This window comes from Schistocerca americana, chromosome 5 (assembly GCF_021461395.2).
Source record: "Schistocerca americana isolate TAMUIC-IGC-003095 chromosome 5, iqSchAmer2.1, whole genome shotgun sequence".
In the NCBI taxonomy this organism is placed as follows: Eukaryota; Metazoa; Arthropoda; class Insecta; order Orthoptera; family Acrididae; genus Schistocerca; species Schistocerca americana.
In genome coordinates this window covers 99,881,980-99,899,666 of record NC_060123.1, presented here as the reverse complement: position 1 = coordinate 99,899,666, position 17,687 = coordinate 99,881,980, and the positions used below count along the sequence as shown (strand labels likewise).

At 42.3% G+C, this 17,687-nt stretch overlaps 1 protein-coding gene across 1 annotated transcript in view; it reads left to right on the top strand.

Moving 5' to 3' along the window:
• LOC124615945 overlaps positions 1-17,687 on the top strand; it is a 373,296-nt gene that overhangs the window by 271,420 nt on the left and 84,189 nt on the right. The window contains exon 3 of the mRNA XM_047144145.1: positions 11,809-11,923. Coding sequence (XP_047000101.1) covers positions 11,809-11,923 — 115 coding nt within the window. The remainder of the gene's footprint in view (positions 1-11,808; positions 11,924-17,687) is intronic.

Genomic DNA, 17,687 nt, shown 5'->3' with positions numbered 1-17,687 from the left:
ATATCCTCGTAAACACAGCTCAAACAGCCTACAAAAAAAGTAAATTGTCATGTATTACGTTCACCTCGGCCTATCATCACTTCCCCAAATATTGCGTTGGGGCAGTCTTGGAGAGAAATTGCAAAATGTGCTGCTGGGCACAAGGGCTGAAACCACATTTTTATCACAAAAGACTGATAATATTACAATTATACACTCCTGGAAATGGAAAAAAGAACACATTGACACCGGTGTGTCAGACCCACCATACTTGCTCCGGACACTGCGAGAGGGCTGTACAAGCAATGATCACACGCACGGCACAGCGGACACACCAGGAACCGCGGTGTTAGCCGTCGAATGGCGCTAGCTGCGCAGCATTTGTGCAACGCCGCCGTCAGTGTCAGCCAGTTTGCCGTGGCATACGGAGCTCCATCGCAGTCTTTAACACTGGTAGCATGCCGCGACAGCGTGGACGTGAACCGTATGTGCAGTTGACGGACTTTGAGCGAGGGCGTATAGTGGGCATGCGGGAGGCCGGGTGGACGTACCGCCGAATTGCTCAACACGTGGGGCGTGAGGTCTCCACAGTACATCGATGTTGTCGCCAGTGGTCGGCGGAAGGTGCACGTGCCCGTCGACCTGGGACCGGACCGCAGCGACGCACGGATGCACGCCAAGACCGTAGGATCCTACGCAGTGCCGTAGGGGACCACACCGCCACTTCCCAGCAAATTAGGGACACTGTTGCTCCTGGGGTATCGGCGAGGACCATTCGCAACCGTCTCCTTGAAGCTGGGCTACGGTCCCGCACACCGTTAGGCCGTCTTCCGCTCACGCCCCAACATCGTGCAGCCCGCCTCCAGTGGTGTCGCGACAGGCGTGAATGGAGGGACGAATGGAGACGTGTCGTCTTCAGCGATGAGAGTCGCTTCTGCCTTGGTGCCAATGATGGTCGTATGCGTGTTTGGCGCCGTGCAGGTGAGCGCCACAATCAGGACTGCATACGACCGAGGCACACAGGGCCAACACCCGGCATCATGGTGTGGGGAGCGATCTCCTACACTGGCCGTACACCACTGGTGATCGTCGAGGGGACACTGAATAGTGCACGGTACATCCAAACCGTCATCGAACCCATCGTTCTACCATTCCTAGACCGGCAAGGGAACTTGCTGTTCCAACAGGACAATGCACGTCCGCATGTATCCCGTGCCACCCAACGTGCTCTAGAAGGTGTAAGTCAACTACCCTGGCCAGCAAGATCTCCGGATCTGTCCCCCATTGAGCATGTTTGGGACTGGATGAAGCGTCGTCTCACGCGGTCAGCACGTCCAGCACGAACGCTGGTCCAACTGAGGCGCCAGGTGGAAATGGCATGGCAAGCCATTCCACAGGACTACATCCAGCATCTCTACGATCGTCTCCATGGGAGAATAGCAGCCTGCATTGCTGTGAAAGGTGGATATACACTGTACTAGTGCCGACATTGTGCATGCTCTGTTGCCTGTGTCTATGTGCCTGTGGTTCTGTCAGTGTGATCATGTGATGTATCTGACCCCAGGAATGTGTCGATAAAGTTTCCCCTTCCTGGGACAATGAATTCACGGTGTTCTTATTTCAATTTCCAGGAGTGTAGTTTTAACCATGAGATAATTTTTTTAAACATGGAAGCACTATTACTGAACATATGAATCCACATAACTGTAACTGGAAGTAATGAAAGTTCTTAGGGTGGCGGAAACAGCAAAACGTCATTTACAGACACAGTCAAACAATGATTCATGACATTCTGCCAAACTTTTTAATGTATTCTTGTATGGACACACAGACTGACAGCACTTTCATTAATGTAGTTGTATAGCAAGATTATTGCTCCACTAAATATAGCCAGATTCTGACCAAGTCTACCGTCAATTGATGGTGTTCCCACGAAATTTCACTCATTGTGCTCACAGAAAGCGCGTTAAATTGTTGAGAATGAATGTTATCTCCATAAGTTTAATTATACTATGCCATGAATTACCGATTCACGCACCGTAGTATTCCTGCCTCGACTGGCCCTGGCGCCAGCATTGGTGTTGCGTCGTGCCACGGCAAAGCGTGCCTGGAACAGTAAAATCTTGCGCACAGCGCCAGAAGGCGTGGAGCGGCGTGCTGTTTCAGCGAGGAACATACCAAAAACTGCGCCCACTGAAATTTACACCCTGCGATATTTACACCCAGAAAGGGTCGAGGAAGGGTCCACTAATCCCCTTACCTGGCAGGTAGAAGAGCTGAGGGGACGCTATCTAGAGGTTCCTAAACTCGCATTTCCAAGCCGTACTACACAGAACGCTGTGAACCGAGAATGTCAATGTTAATAGTGCATCAACAGCTTTCTACAAGAAATCGTTACACGTTACAAAACCTTTTTTTCTAGCCATTTGATCGAAACTTCAGAAACGGAACTTCCCGTGATTATACAAAAATCAGTTGACAATTATCATGAGATTTTTGAAGACGGTATCCTTGCACAGATTTCAAGACTAAGAAGATTTTTCCGAAACTGTTCCTAACTTTATTTTGGCGCTAAGATTTTTATTAACTTTGTGTGTTTTGATAGCGTTATGCACCAGAATTCTTTTTCACAAAAGTCAAATTAATTAAGAATTATTTTGGATCCGCTATAACTCAAGCTCAACTGTTTGATTTATCAGTTAGTTAATAAAACATGGAATAGCTAAAGATATCGATACTGATAAGACAGTTTCAAAATCTGAAGCCGAAAAGAAGGAAGAAATTCTAAGCTACGTGCTAGTCACCTGTCGCGAAGAAGTTCTGCGGCTACTTGTTCTGCTTCCTTAATATTCAGTTAAAGTTTGTTTTATTAAATACGTTTTATTTATTCGTTTTCATCCATAAGAAATCGTTTGCGAGTTATTTAACATTATACTATGATTATGTAATCACGTATATGGGTAAAACTCCCACAGACAAATGTTTTATTTTATGCTTTTGTGATCACAGCAAATATCACCAAGACATTCAGTAACTTTTAAATAGTTCGTGAGTCTTACCTTTACGTCATTAAAGCATGCGTAGTGTCTTAGAAGTTTTATAAAGTCAACATCAGCGAGGCAGCCTAGTGGACTTGGCTTCAGTGCGGGTGGTTGCTTTCTGTCAACATGGGCATCGTTCCTGTCTCGAGAAGAAGACGGTACTTGGCTTCATGGAACCGAGAAACACAGAACAGGGCTGTTAGCCACAGTGTGATTTCGGCTACGACGATTAAAGGAAGTCGTGCTTTTTTTGGTCAGCACGGTTTTGTAGTGCAGACGAGTGTGATTGGGTCGGCCAAATTAAATTACCGAGAGATCACAATTTTCAAATACGGTGCGGCCGCTGTAGGGTGGTGTATTAAAGTTTGAAAAATGAATTTTTAATCTCTTCCTGTTGCTGGTAGTCACTGTTTTGTTGTTCTCAGTTATTGTGTCCAGCAGAGGGTAACTTGGCCTGGTGTTTTCGAATGGTGCTTCTCGTTCTCTTGTAACTGCTTGTGAAGTGTTAGTAGGGTGTTGGTGTTGGTTGGATACATCTTAGGCCTTGGTATTCTGCATTAAGATACATTATTGTCGGTTTTCTTGTTCTCTTTCTACTGTTGTTTTATAATTATGGGTAGAATATGTTTTACCCCTTTATTGTAAGATTGGTCAAATTCAATGGGACAGATTATTTTATTGTGTATCCTATTGTGTTAGATATAACGTTTTGCATTTTTGTTCCTAATTGTCTTACTTTTCGAGGGAGGGAGGGAGGGGGGGAGGGAACGAATGGAAAATGAGTACTGAGTTCGCTACTTGTAATGCTGAATCCTAAAATTCGCTCTCCCCCTCCCTCCCTCCCTCCCTCTCCCTCCCTCCCTCTCTCTCCCTCCCTCCCTCCCTCCCTCTCAAACACACACACACACACACACACACACACACACACATACACACAGAAAGAGAGAGAGAGAGAGAGAGGGGGGGGGGGGAGAGGGACAGAGAGACACGCGCACACAAACGCGTATTACGCAGCATCCACGCTTACATGCGCAATCTCCATTGTTTTTCGTTGCACCCATGTTCACCACAAATGTCCATTCCACTTGACAATCAGCTGAACTACTCTGACGACAATCCTAAGCATGCCCTCTTAACTGTGCCTATAGAAACTACAAAGACCCATCTAAAACCTGTAGAAGTGAGTAATAGTAAACGTGGAACACCTTGATTCTATCGACCATTCGTTCAGCAGTTCACTTAACACCTGAACAGTTTTGCAGAAGTTGGCAGAATTTGCAATTACTGCAGCCTGGCTCTTTTTGGTTGGTGGATAGCTATGTCTAAATAAGACGTGGAAATGCCCCCCTTTTTTTATTTTAGAGCCGCAGCGTCATCCTGATTTTACTCTACATGCTGATATTTCCCCCCATGTCTCAAGTCTGCAAGTCCATAAAATACCACAGTGTTCATGCGCAATTTAATTCTCGTTTTTTCCGTTTTGTACTGAAAAATTGAATCAGAAAGGACAGTTTTATTTTTGCCACCATTTTAGCTGCCTGTCTGATAAAGAGGAAAGGAACAACAAACGGAGAAACAAAGTATTCGCAAATGGGGAATTTTGTGGGATATGTTGCAACCACACGTGCCAGAAGTACATTTATCACACGGTCCATCCTTAAATAGAAGGAAAAAATTCTTAAAACGTGTGACGATAAAAACCGGGAAAGAAAAGATCGAAGCTTTCGAGATATGGGGCCATAGAAGGATATTAAAAATAGGTGGACATAAGATAAAAATCTGTTAGGAAAGCAACTTGTGGCAAACACTGATAAGAAGAAGGGTAAGGTTGATAGGACACGATGTTGAGAATTAGGTGCACAAGATTTTAAAAAATGAGGTTCTCCGCAGAATAAGTTAAGACTGCTAAGTGTGGAAAACGCTGATCAAAAGAAGGGATAGGATGATAGGACATTTGTTATATCAAGGAATAACTTCTTTGGCACTTGAGGGAGCTGTAGAGAATAATAGCTATAGGGGAACAGAGACTGTAATATATTCAGCAAATAATTAAGGACGTTGCTGGTGCAAGTGCTACTCCGAGAGGAAGGGGTTGCCGCGGGGCCGCATCAGACCTGTCAGAAGACCGATGGCTCAAAAGTAAAATCATTTTAGCACACACTTTGCAGTGGCGCACAAATTACAGACCTACGTCTTCGACCATGTAGTTGTAATTAACACCTTCAAAAAAATAAAATTTCGTATTCTTAATTTCGGGCAGGAGAAACACGTGAAATAACGACAAAAACCTTGTGCTTTTGTGATAGATTATCTTAAATGCATGTGTAACAGCTAAAATGGAATTAGCTGCAGAAATAAATGTTTCAACACTCCAAAAACGTTTCATTGTCTACATATGACAGTCTGGAGAATGTGAAATCCCCAAAATTGGCGATTTTTTTACAAAAGCTCCAAATTTAGCGCCGTTTTCAATGCGGGATGCTAATAGCAGTTTCCATCACGAAACTTTATCTCGAACCTGGCAGAAAATCCAAAGATATTCTGGTAGCATGTAAACAATACCAGCGACAAGACACAATCAATACTTTCTCTGGGCGACAGCAATGGAAACAATGTCGATGACAGTGCTGCAAAAGGAGAGTTACAAAATACAGCCTTCTGAAATTCTTTCACCAAAGAAGACGAAGTAAATATTCCAGAATTCGAATCAAGAACAGTTGGCAACGTAACTTAGGAGTAGATATCCTTGGACTAGTGAAGCAACTTAACTCCATTAACAAAAGCAAGTCTTCACGTTCATATTGTATACCAGTTAGGTTCCTTTCGGAGTACGCTGGCGTAATAGCTACATGCTTCGCAACCATTTACAACCGCTCGCTCGGCGAAACATCCGTACCCAAAGACTGGAAAGTAGAACAGGTCACACCAATTTTCAAGAAAGGCAACAGGACTGATCCACTTAATTACACGCGCACATCATTAGCGTCATATGAGGCAGGATTTTGGAGCATATATTGTGTTCGAACATTATAAATCACCTCGAAGAGAACGGTCTATTGACACACAGTCAACAAGGATTTAGAAAACATCGTTCTTGTGAAACACAACTAGCTCTTTACTCACACGAAGCGCTGAGTGCTATCGACAAGGAATTTCAGATTGATTCCGTATTTCTGGGTTTCCAGAAGTCTTTCGAAACCATACCTCTCAAGTGGTTTGTAATCAAATTGCGTGTTTATGCAATATCACCTCCGTTATGCGACTGGATTCGCGATTTCCTGTCGGAGAGGTTACAGTGGTAGCAACTGAAAGGTCTTCGAGTAAACAGAAGCGATTTCTGGCGTTTCCCAAGGTAGTGTTGTAGGCCCTCTGGTGTTCTTTATTAACGATATAGGAGACAATCTGAGCCGATGTCTTAGGTTGTTTGCAAATGATACTGTCATTTATGGTCTAATAAAGTCATCAGAAGATCAAAATCAATTGCAAAACGGGTTAGATAAGATAAATGTTTGGTGCAAAAATTGGCATTTGTCCCTAAATAAAATCTGTCGACCAGAAACGCAGACGTGTTTGTAAACAAACAAAACACTACTTAACTTTGTTGTTCCGTGGTGATAATTAAAACTTCACTATAGTAGATTCTGTCACCATCACTGAGCTAAGCAAAAATGTTACGCGGGTGCAGAGCAATTCAGGAGGGAGTATTTCAATAAAATGTTCTCGATTAATTTTCCATATAGAAATGTGTTACAATCCGAACTTCAGATCTAGTGCGAAATTCACGCAACAGGTTAACAGAAAGCTAATTATGTTACGAGTCTGTAACAATATTTAGCCAGCATTTTTTTTTTCTCAGTCGTGCTTTCGGGAAGGTAGTTTCTGTGGTATATGACTAAGCATTTGTGGACACGATTATATGGGTGACGCCTGAGTAGTGCTTGTTGACATTTCGCGAGGTGTCCACGAGGTAGGTTCTTGTCACTGCAAAGCGGGACGCTGAAACAGTCAGACGTGCTAACTGACGGCTGGCGTGACGCGAGCAGACGCCGGCAGGAAGACGCTACTTGGGACCACTCTAAGCAGCTGCATCATCTCGCCTGACGCTGACAGGCAGCTGGAAACACTGTGCACTTTCTCTTACGCATACGCACCCGTACACCGCCATCTACGTCGACATATACACTGAAGCGCCAAAGAAACTGGTACAGAGATACGTAAACGGACAGAATACGGCGTTACTGTCGGCAATGCCTATATAAGACAAGAAGTGTCTGGCGCAGTTGTTACTACTTCTACAATGGCAGGTTATCAAGATAAGTAAGTTTGAACGTGGTCTTGTAGTCGGCGCACGAGCGATGGGACACAGCATCTCCGAGGTAGCGATGAAGTGGGGATTTTCCCGTGCGACCATTTCACGAGTGTACCATGAATAGCAGTAATCTGGCAAAACATCAAATCTCCAACATCGCTGCGGCCGGGAAAAAATCATGCAAGAACGGGACCAATGACGACTGAAGACAATAGTTCAACGTGACAGAAGTGCAACCCTTCCTAAAACTGCTGCAAATTTCAACGCTGGGCCATTGTTCGATACAGTTTCCCACAGTCGTTTAATGAACAAAGTAAGAGCGTAGCGTACGGACTATCAGACCAATTATGTGATTGGATTGAAGAGTTCCCACATAACAGAAAGCAATGGAGAGAAGTCTTCCGAAGTAAGAGTGATTTCAGGTGTGCCGCAGGGGAGTGTCGTAGGACCGTTGCTGTTCACAGTACACATAGATGACCTTGTGTATAACATCGGAAGTTCACTGAGGCTTTTTGCGGATGATGCTGTAGTATATCGAGAAGTTGTAACAATGCAAAATTGTACTGAAATGCAGGAGGGTCTGCAGCGAATTGACGCATGGTGCAGGGAATGGCAATTGAATCTCAATGTGGACAAGTGTAATGTGCTGCGAATACATAGAAAGAAAGATCCCTTATCATTTAGCTACAATATAGCAGGTCAGCAACTGGAAGCAGTTAATTCCATAAATTATCTGGGAGTACGCATTAGCAGTGATTTAAAATGGAATGATCATATAAAGTTGATCGTCGGTAAAGCAGATGCCAGACTGAGATTCATTGGAAGAATCCTAAGGAAATGCAATCCGAAAACAAAGGAAGTAGGTTACAGTACGCTTGTTCGCCCACTGCTTGAATACTGCTCAGCAGTGTGGGATCCGTACCAGATAGGGTTGATAGAAGATAGAGAAGATCCAACGGAGAGCAACGCGCTTCTTTACAGGATCATTTAGTAATCGCGAAAGCGTTACCGATATGATAGATAAACTCCAGTGGAAGACTCTGCAGGAGAGACGCTCAGTAGCTCGGTACGGGATTTTGTTGAAGTTTCGAGAGCATACCTTCACCGAGGAGTCAAGCAGTCTATTGCTCCCTCCTACGTATATCTCGCGAAGAGACCACGAGGATAAAATCAGAGAGATTGAAGCCCAGACAGAGGCATACCGACAATCTTTCTTTCCACGAACAATACGAGACTGGAATAGAAGGGAGAACCGATAGAGGTACGCAAAGTGCCCTCCACCACACACCGTCAGGTGGCATGCGGAGTATGGATGTAGATGTAGATGTAGATGTAGAAAACAAGCATCAGCGTGGGAACCATTCAACGAAACATCATCGATATGGGCTTTCGGAGTCGAAGGCCCACTCGTGTTCACTTGACAACTGGAAACATATTGCCTGGTCGGACGAGTCTCGTTTCAAATGGTATCGAGCGGATGGACGTGTACGGGTGTGGAGACAACCTCATGAATCCGTGAAACCTGCGTGTCATCAGGGGACTGTTCAAGCTGGTGGAGGCTCTGTAATGGTGTGGGGCGTGTGCAGTTGGAGTGATATGGGACCCCTTATAACCCTACCTCTAGTATTATAATTTAGTATGCTTTTACCTAAACAACAGAAAAACCTGTCTCTATGTTGTCATGTATACTACAACCCAACAGAACAAATAGCCATGTTACGGGAAAACCCACATATAACTCTCTTACTAAAATTTAGTTTAGTTTCCAAATAAAGCACACTATGGGAGAATAGTCATCCAGCTGAAGCCACTCATTGACGATTAGATATCATAGAGCTACGGATCTGTAGGGATGTTGACATCTACGTTCCAGTTGCAGTTCGAAATAGACCCAGGAATTTTCTATGCGATTAAGATCGGGTATTTTAGAGGGCCAGTCGAGAGGGAGTGGGGTGCCTCAATGTTCGTCAAACCAGGAATGTACGCGTGCTCTCCTATGGCTACGGCTGTCTGCGTATTGGAAGTGTCCACAGCATACTCATGACGAAGATGCAAAAGGAAATGAAACTTGCTGTTCGTGAACTTCTCTCTCTATACGTATGACAATGTGTGTATGTATATTCAACATCTGCTCGTAAACGGCTCGGTTTCAGCCAAACTTGATACCCATGTCACTTGCTATCTGGAAAGCAGCACTGTGGTGGTAAAAACCACTTGCCTTTCATAAAAAGGGGGAGAAGTGAAGAAGCTTAACGCACCGTTCGAAGATACCCAGTGGTAGTCATTCAGCACGTTACACATGATTGCAAACTTTTACGAAACATTTCCTCGCCTCCAACCCCCCCCCCCCCCACCCCCCCAAAAAAAAAAAAGTGAAAGGAAAGACGTTTATCGCGTATTACATTTTTGCTGTTCACGCAGTAAAACTGCCATATCAGGCGTGACATTTTAATATATTACTTCTTTACCACTAATTCTATTCTCAATACATTTCGCAGACAGTATTCACAAACATCTCTGACTTTACTTACAAAATTTATCACTGTAGGACACGTAGTCCAAAAGATACGACGCGCTAAACACAGAGATGTCTGTGAAGTTATGTTTTCTTAAAACGGAGAGCAAAGCACCCAGACTTTACTCATCCCGTGTTTGATAATGAAAGCACTTAGCGACTTCGAACGAACTTTGAAAGTAATTTCAAACCTTTTCCAACATCTTTCTCGCTTACTTCGTTAACGTCAAATACTTAACACATTTACTCACTTGTAAACCAATGAGACGTTTGAAGCTGTTTTATACAAGGGAGTTCAATTCTTTGAAGAACCGCGAGTCTACTGGTTACTTACTATCTGGAAAAAAGCGTTGTGAGATAAGAACTGCTCACATCCCTTAGGGATAGGAATGAAAAAGGGCTGACATTGAAGCGTAACTCAGGAACATCTGGAGCAATTTCGACCAAAGTTGCTAGGTATTTTACTTTATCTGTATAAAAATACTGCGGAAGTAAGAATCCCCAATGCCGTTAGGCCTGGGGGTGTGCATGAGAAGGGGATGACGTAAAAATGTTCAAAATGGCGTCCTTTCCTTGACTGAATCTGCCAGATTTGTTCGTGTATCAACGTGGAATGTCCAGTGCGTTACAAGGAAATGTATACCATTCGCATCCATGTGATACGGCTAAAAAAAGGGGCCGTGCAGACTTTAGATCATACCACAGTTTCTTCATTTTATGTCTCTTTCTGTGCTTCCACTCATCGTCCTCAGTTTACCTAATAACTCTTTTACTTGTTCAAAGTCTTCGTCGTTAATTAGTACCATTTCCTTTATTAATGGCAGATAATACATTATGTTAACTTTAGTGTTGTTGATTTTAAGGTGTACTTTCAAACTTTTTCTGTAATCATTTCCACTCATTATTCAAGTTTATTTGGACCAGAAGCACACTGTATACTTTGACAAGGAAAGCGAATATAGTACATAGACGTTTTGAGAACACATATAGCTCCCTCTTTTTCTTGATACAGAATCTCTTTGCTTGACACCTCTTTCAATTCCGAATTTCCCATTATCCCAATGAAGTGTACTAGAATTGATGCATACATTCTTCAGTACACTAAAATTATTAGAATAAATTTCTGGTTTCTCAAAGGCTATTAGCACATATTTTGTTGAGACTGAATCAGAAAGCTTTCTTAAAATGTAGGAATACAAGGTATAGTGGTAGTGCATATTTATGGCTCTGGTCCCCAATTTCATTCAGGACCTGCAGATAGTCCACTGTACAATAAAAACCAAACAGTTCCTTTGCCTGACAGAAATTCAAAAAGTTTTTCCGTATGTGGTCGATTTTTGTTTTAGTGAATGTCTCGTACACTGCAGTGGTTGACAGGTCTATAATGGTGAGATCAGATAACAATCACTGACTGCCTCTTCGCGACTGTAAGGGGGAAAAATTACTTCCAGCGATTCGTATTCCATACAGTTCTGTCGACACATCCAGTTACTCCATCTGTCATTATCAAAGCAAGCGGTTCAAAACAGGTTCAGACATTGATCACATAGTCTTAACTTCACTGCAGTTGCGTGACGCCCATATTACGCAGTCACGGTGAAAATTTCTCGGCCTAACTCGCAGACGGTGCAACAGCGACAAAATTTTGTTTGTGTTGTATTGGTAAATATTGTTCAGGTGTTTCATAAGTTTTTTAAAAAAAATTGGTCGAAGTTAAAGAAAATCTACTTAGTCACCAGCAGTTAGAAAATTGATGTATGAAGTTAACGTGGCTTATCTTCAAAAATTGCAATAAAAAATTAATCTGGTATCGGACAATTCGTGGTTAAAGATTTATAAATTAGCTGGCATTATACGAGTAACAAGAAATAGTATGAGGAAGGTACTTTCAAGAAGAGTCCCGTGTTTTCTAAAATGCTTTAAAAACGCATTATAAGCTATCTTAAGTGCATGCTATCTTGCAGGTCTGAGGGATCCAGTACCACAACGTTCGCTGGCGAATCTGTGTGGAGATCTCAACAAGGGCCTGCTGCCCAAGAATCCAATGGGGCAGAGCGTCTATGGTTTCACATATCCCTTGTAAGTACACTAAATTCTATAACAGAAAGATGTATTGCATATTGGATCATCTAAGTGGCTCCGTTTAAAGACTAATTTTGCTCTCGTATTTCTAGTGATTTTTTTTTCCGTGACTGAAACTGATTTTGTTTGCTTGGCACACTTTGCCTCCAAAAAAAGTTTTCTTCCCTAGTACGGCATTACAGAATACCATCGTTCTGTTAACAGACACGAAGTTGTCTATTTCCAATCTCAATGATCCATAACACATTTATTCTACAAAGTAATATTAACCACATAAATATGCCATCACTAACTTTTTCGAAGTGTTATGTGTGCGTAATATTTCGCTAGCCTCTGCGCATGATTGTGCAATAACATTGGAGGTAATAGTGAACATGCTCAAAGATAAAACTACAAAAACGCAAATCAGAGGAGGTATTAAAACTGACAAACATAAGCGACAATTATTATAAAACACTTTAAGTCTCTATCATTCTGTTCCATCTGCCAGTTGTTTATGGTGAAAAATTCGAAACAAAGGCTCGTTTGTTAGAATAAATCAATTCGTGCTTACAACAACACCAATAAATGGAAAGCGGATACAATAAGTGTAATACGTTAATTGTGTTACAAATACACTGGAGAGCTAAAGCATTATGGCCGCTGATGATTGCGAGATTGAACGCCACCTGGTAGAGATGCGGGCACATGACGTAGTAAGGAAAGTATATAGTGTGCTAAAGAACAATATTCCGTATTTTGTGAACCAAAACAAGAAAAAAGTCCCGTAAACGTGGCCTCTAAAATGCATTCGTTATACGCATATAGGTACTTGGTCGTCGTCGCTACTACGAAACATACGAGTTTGCCGGAACACTAACTGGTTCCATTGGGACTAATGTACGCGCTGCCCTTACCCTGTACTGTGAAAACGTGTTACACAAACCGTACTAACAGATGCTTACCGTGTGTTGTAGCCATGGGAAATAACAAAGGAATGTGTCCCTATTTATTTACTAGTACATTCTGTAGGTCGGTCGTCTTAGCAAAGAGCTTGCAGTAATGAAGATGAACCAGTGCTCGTAGCTCTGGAGATATGCGTTTTAGATCCCCGGTTTATCTGATAGTTATGTATTGATTTGGTCTGTACCACCACCTCTCAAAATATGAAATACTTTTTTAATACCCTGTACAGGCCGATAGAGACGAATGGAGAATCATACTAGCGATGATCAGGATCGCAAATGCGGGAACCCGCTAGCATAAGCGACTTTGACAAAGGGCAGACTGACAGCCTGGTACATTGGGAGTAGCATTTCGGAAATAGTGAATCTGGTTGGGTCTTCGCGTGTTACTATCGTGAGCATCAATGGGAAGTAGTTGAAACACGGTGAAACCACGAGTGGGCAACAAGGTGTCGGATGTCCATACCCCATCACAGAACGTGAACACACGAGGCTTCCTCACTCAGTAATGAAGGACAGGCGTCGATCTGTGTGGCAGATCTCACGACAGAGTACATCGCTGGTGAAGTTACAATTGTCTGGGAGTACAGTGTCCAGCGCACGTTGTAGAACATGGGTCTCCGCAACTGACAACCTCTGCGTTGTACCGTGTTGACCAGCGACACCGTCAATTACGACTGCAGTGAGTAGGGGATCGTTGAGATAGGACCGTGGAACATAGTAAACATGTCGCGCGGTCGGAGGAATCACATTTCTTGTTATATCAGGTAAAATATCGTGTCCACATACGCCACCATCCAGGCGAACGACTGTTCGAAACACGTAGCATGTCACGAATGCAGGCCAATGGGGGCAGCACTATGCCACGAGGAAGATTTACCTGGAGTTCCGTGAGACTTGTGACAGTAATAGAAGATGCTATGACAGCTGTGAACCACCTGCATTCTACCTTCAATATTTTTTGAGATAATGGGTCATGTACAGAAAAAGCGTAGTTGCGATATACTGAGATTCAAAAAATTTTTAGATACAAACTTTTATACAGATTTCCAGTTCTGACTCTTTGATGGACTACAATTGTCCTGACCCATTATCTGCGTCCTCTTCAGTGTCACAATCGCCATCTCTTGATTCCTTCTTTTCTTTTTTGTTTCTTTTCCCATTTACTGAGCAGAAAACTCTGGCCTACATGAAGCACATCCAGTTCTCGCAGACCTATAGCTGTGTTCTGCCCTAATCTCGCCGTTACCTTCTTCACAACCTTCAGTCTTTTATAGATTCCATCATCAAAAGTTATTACAGCATGAGACACAGCTAACTTTAGAGTCATGAGGCCAACAAAAACATTTTTAGGCATACGGTACCACACAACATTACTGAATGAATCTTTCACATTCTGGGTCTTCCGATATAAAGATTTCTTTACCAAATCGTTGAATATAGGTTTAATTGCCACCATTCTTGCCAAAAGTGAAAGGTAACCAGAAAATTCAGTTTCCCTACATTTACAGCATGACTACACGAAGCCCACGCCTACTACAGTAGTACAAGTTTATATGCCAACTAGCTCCGCAGATGACGAAGAAATTGAAGAAATGTATAATGAAATAAAAGAAATTATTCAGATAGTGAAGGGAGACGAAAATTTAATAGTCATAGGTGACTGGAATTCGGTAGTAGGAAAAGGGAGAGAAGGAAACGTAGTAGGTGAATATGGATTGGGGCTAAGAAATGAAAGAGGAAGCCGCCTGATAGAATTTTGCACAGAGCACAACTTAATCATAGCTAACACTTGGTTCAAGACTCGTAAAAGAAGGTTGTGCACATGGAAGAAGCCTGGAGATACTGACAGGTTTCAGATAGATTATATAATAGTAAGACAGAGGTTTAGGAACCAGGTTTTAAATTGTAAGACATTTCCAGGTGCAGATGTGGAATCTGACCACAATCTATTGGTTATGAACTGTAGATTAAAACTGAAGAAACTGCAAAAAGGTGGGAATTTAAGGAGATGGGACCTGGATAAACTGACTAAACCAGAGGTTGTACAGAGTTTGAAGGAGAGCATAAGGGAACAACTGACAGGAATGGGGGAAAGAAATACAGTAGAAGAAGACTGGGTAGCTTTGAGAGATGAAGTAGTGAAGGCAGCAGAGGATCTAGTAGGTAAAAATACTAGGGCTAGTAGAAATCCTTGGGTAACAGAAGAAATATTGAATTTAATTGATGAAAGGAGAAAATATAAAAATGCAGTAAATGAAGCAGGTAAAAAGGAATACAAACTTCTCAAAAATGAGATCGACAGGAAGTGCAAAATGGCAAAGCAGGGATGGCTAGAGGACAAATGTAAGGATGTAGAGGCTTATCTCACTAGGGGTAAGATAGATACTGCCTACAGGAAAATTAAAGAGTCCTTTGGAGAAAAGAGAACCACTTGTATGAATATCAAGAGCTCAGAAGGAAACCCAGTTCTAAGCAAAGAAGGAAAGGCAGAAAGGTGGGAGGAGTATATAGAGGGGCTATACAAGGGTGATGTACTTGAGGACAACATTATAGAAATGGCAGAGGATGTAGATGAAGATGAAATGGGAGATACGATAGTGCGTCAAGAGTTTGACAGAGCACTGAAAGACCTGAGTAGAAACAAGACCCCGGGGTTAGACAACATTCCATTAGAACTACTGACGGCCTTGGGAGAGCCAGTCATGACAAAACTCTGCTATCTGGTGAGCAAGATGTATGAGACAGGCGAAATACCCTCAGACTTCAAGAAATATATAAGAATTCCAATCCCAAAGAAAGCAGGTGTTGACAGATGTGAAAATTACGGAACAATTAGTCTAATAAGTCACGGTGCAAAATACTAACACGATTTCTTTACAGACGAATGGAAAAACTGGTATAAGCCGACCTCGAGGAAGATCAGTTTGGATTCTGTAGAAATATTGGAACACGTGAGGCAATACTGACCCTACGACTTATCTTAGAAGCTAGATTAAGGAAAGGCAAACCTACGTTTCTAGCATTTGTAGATTTAGAGAAAGCTTTTGATAATGTTGACTGGAATACTCTCTTTCAAATTCTGAAGGCGGCAGGGGGAAAACACAGGGAGCGGATAATGGAATGTAGTTGAATTAAGTCGGGTGATGCTGAGGGAATTAGATTAGGAAATGAGACACTTAAAGTAGTAGATGAGTTTTGTTGTTTGGGGAGCAAAATAACTGATGATTGTCGAAGTAGAGAGGATATAAAATGTAGACTGGCAATGGCAAGGAAAGCGTTTCTGAAGAAGAGAAATTTGTTAACATCGAGTATAGATTCAAGTGTCAGGAAGTCGTTTCTGAAAGTATTTGTATGGAGCGTAGCCATGTATGGAAGTGAAACATGGACGATAACTAGTTTGGACAAGAAGAGAATAGAAGCTTTCGAAATGTGGTGCTACAGAAGAATGCTGAATATTAGATGGGTAGATCACATAACTAATGAGGAGGTATTGAATAGGATTAGGGAGAAGAGAAGTTTGTGGCACAACTTGACTAGAAGAAGGGATCGTTTGGTAGGACATATTCTGAGGCATCAAGGGATCACCAATTTAGTATTGGAGGGCAGCGTGGAGGGTAAAAATCGTAGAGGGAGACCAAGAGATGAATACACTAAACAGATTCAGAAGGATGTAGGTTGCAGTAGGTACTGGGAGATGAAGAAGCTTGCACATGATAGAGTAGCATGGAGAGCTGCATCAAACCAGTCTCAGGACTGAAGACCACAACAACACACACTTCCTTCATTGATCGGATAAGTTTTCTACAAATTTATACGCAAATTAGCACCTGGCGTTTGTGATACCCCCAAACTGCGTTTCTTAAACGTACTGTATTTTACGCTTAGTAATTTTATATAGTACAAAAGACCAATACATGCAAGTACACCACAGAAAGCGCTGACTAACACCTTATTTTCATGCAAACTAGTGTCAGACAATGGACTGGTTTTTTGTAATGCCAACTTCCGAGACGTACCAGTAGCATCAAAACAAGGCATTCACATCCTAATAGACTGTATAGTCCAAAGATATGAATCCTGAACTCTGATAGCGTATACGAGGTGCCGAAAATTGTCGCATGTCAAATTTAAAAATATTTTTTGGATGTCTTAAAAGTGTCTGTTTTTAAGTTATTATGCACCAAAATGTTCAGCAGTGTCTAAAGTACATCATGGAATGGAAAACAGAAAACGTCAAATTTCATCTAAATTCACCTGCGCGTAAAATCTGGTGCAAGAAACCTTCGGAAACCTAGCAAGGAATCCATGTCACGCAGAATCACTGCTATATTGTGTCCCAAAGATGGACTAGCATGCTATTAGACACGTGGTCATAATGATAACCTGAGAAGAATTCGTCATTGGAATATGCCGAGAAAAACATCAATCACGTGGTCATAATGTTTTGACTCATAAACGTGAACGACGCTTCTCCGTTACTTTGAAAAGTCAAATGGGTCTGAGCACTATGGGACTTAACATCTATGGTCATCAGTCCCCTATAACTTATAACTACTTAAACCTAACTAAGGACATCACACAACACCTAGTCATCACGAGGCAGAGAAAATCCCTGACCCCGCCGAGAATCGAACCCGGGAACCCGGGCGCGGGAAGCGAGACTCCGTTACTTTCATACGCCCTTTCACAGACGTACATGAACTAAGTTTTGTGATACATTTTTGTAGACCACGGTAAAATTACAAAGACGAAGAAGGAATAGTAGGAATGGTAAAATGATTGTTAACAACTTTATGAGTAATAATTGGAGATAT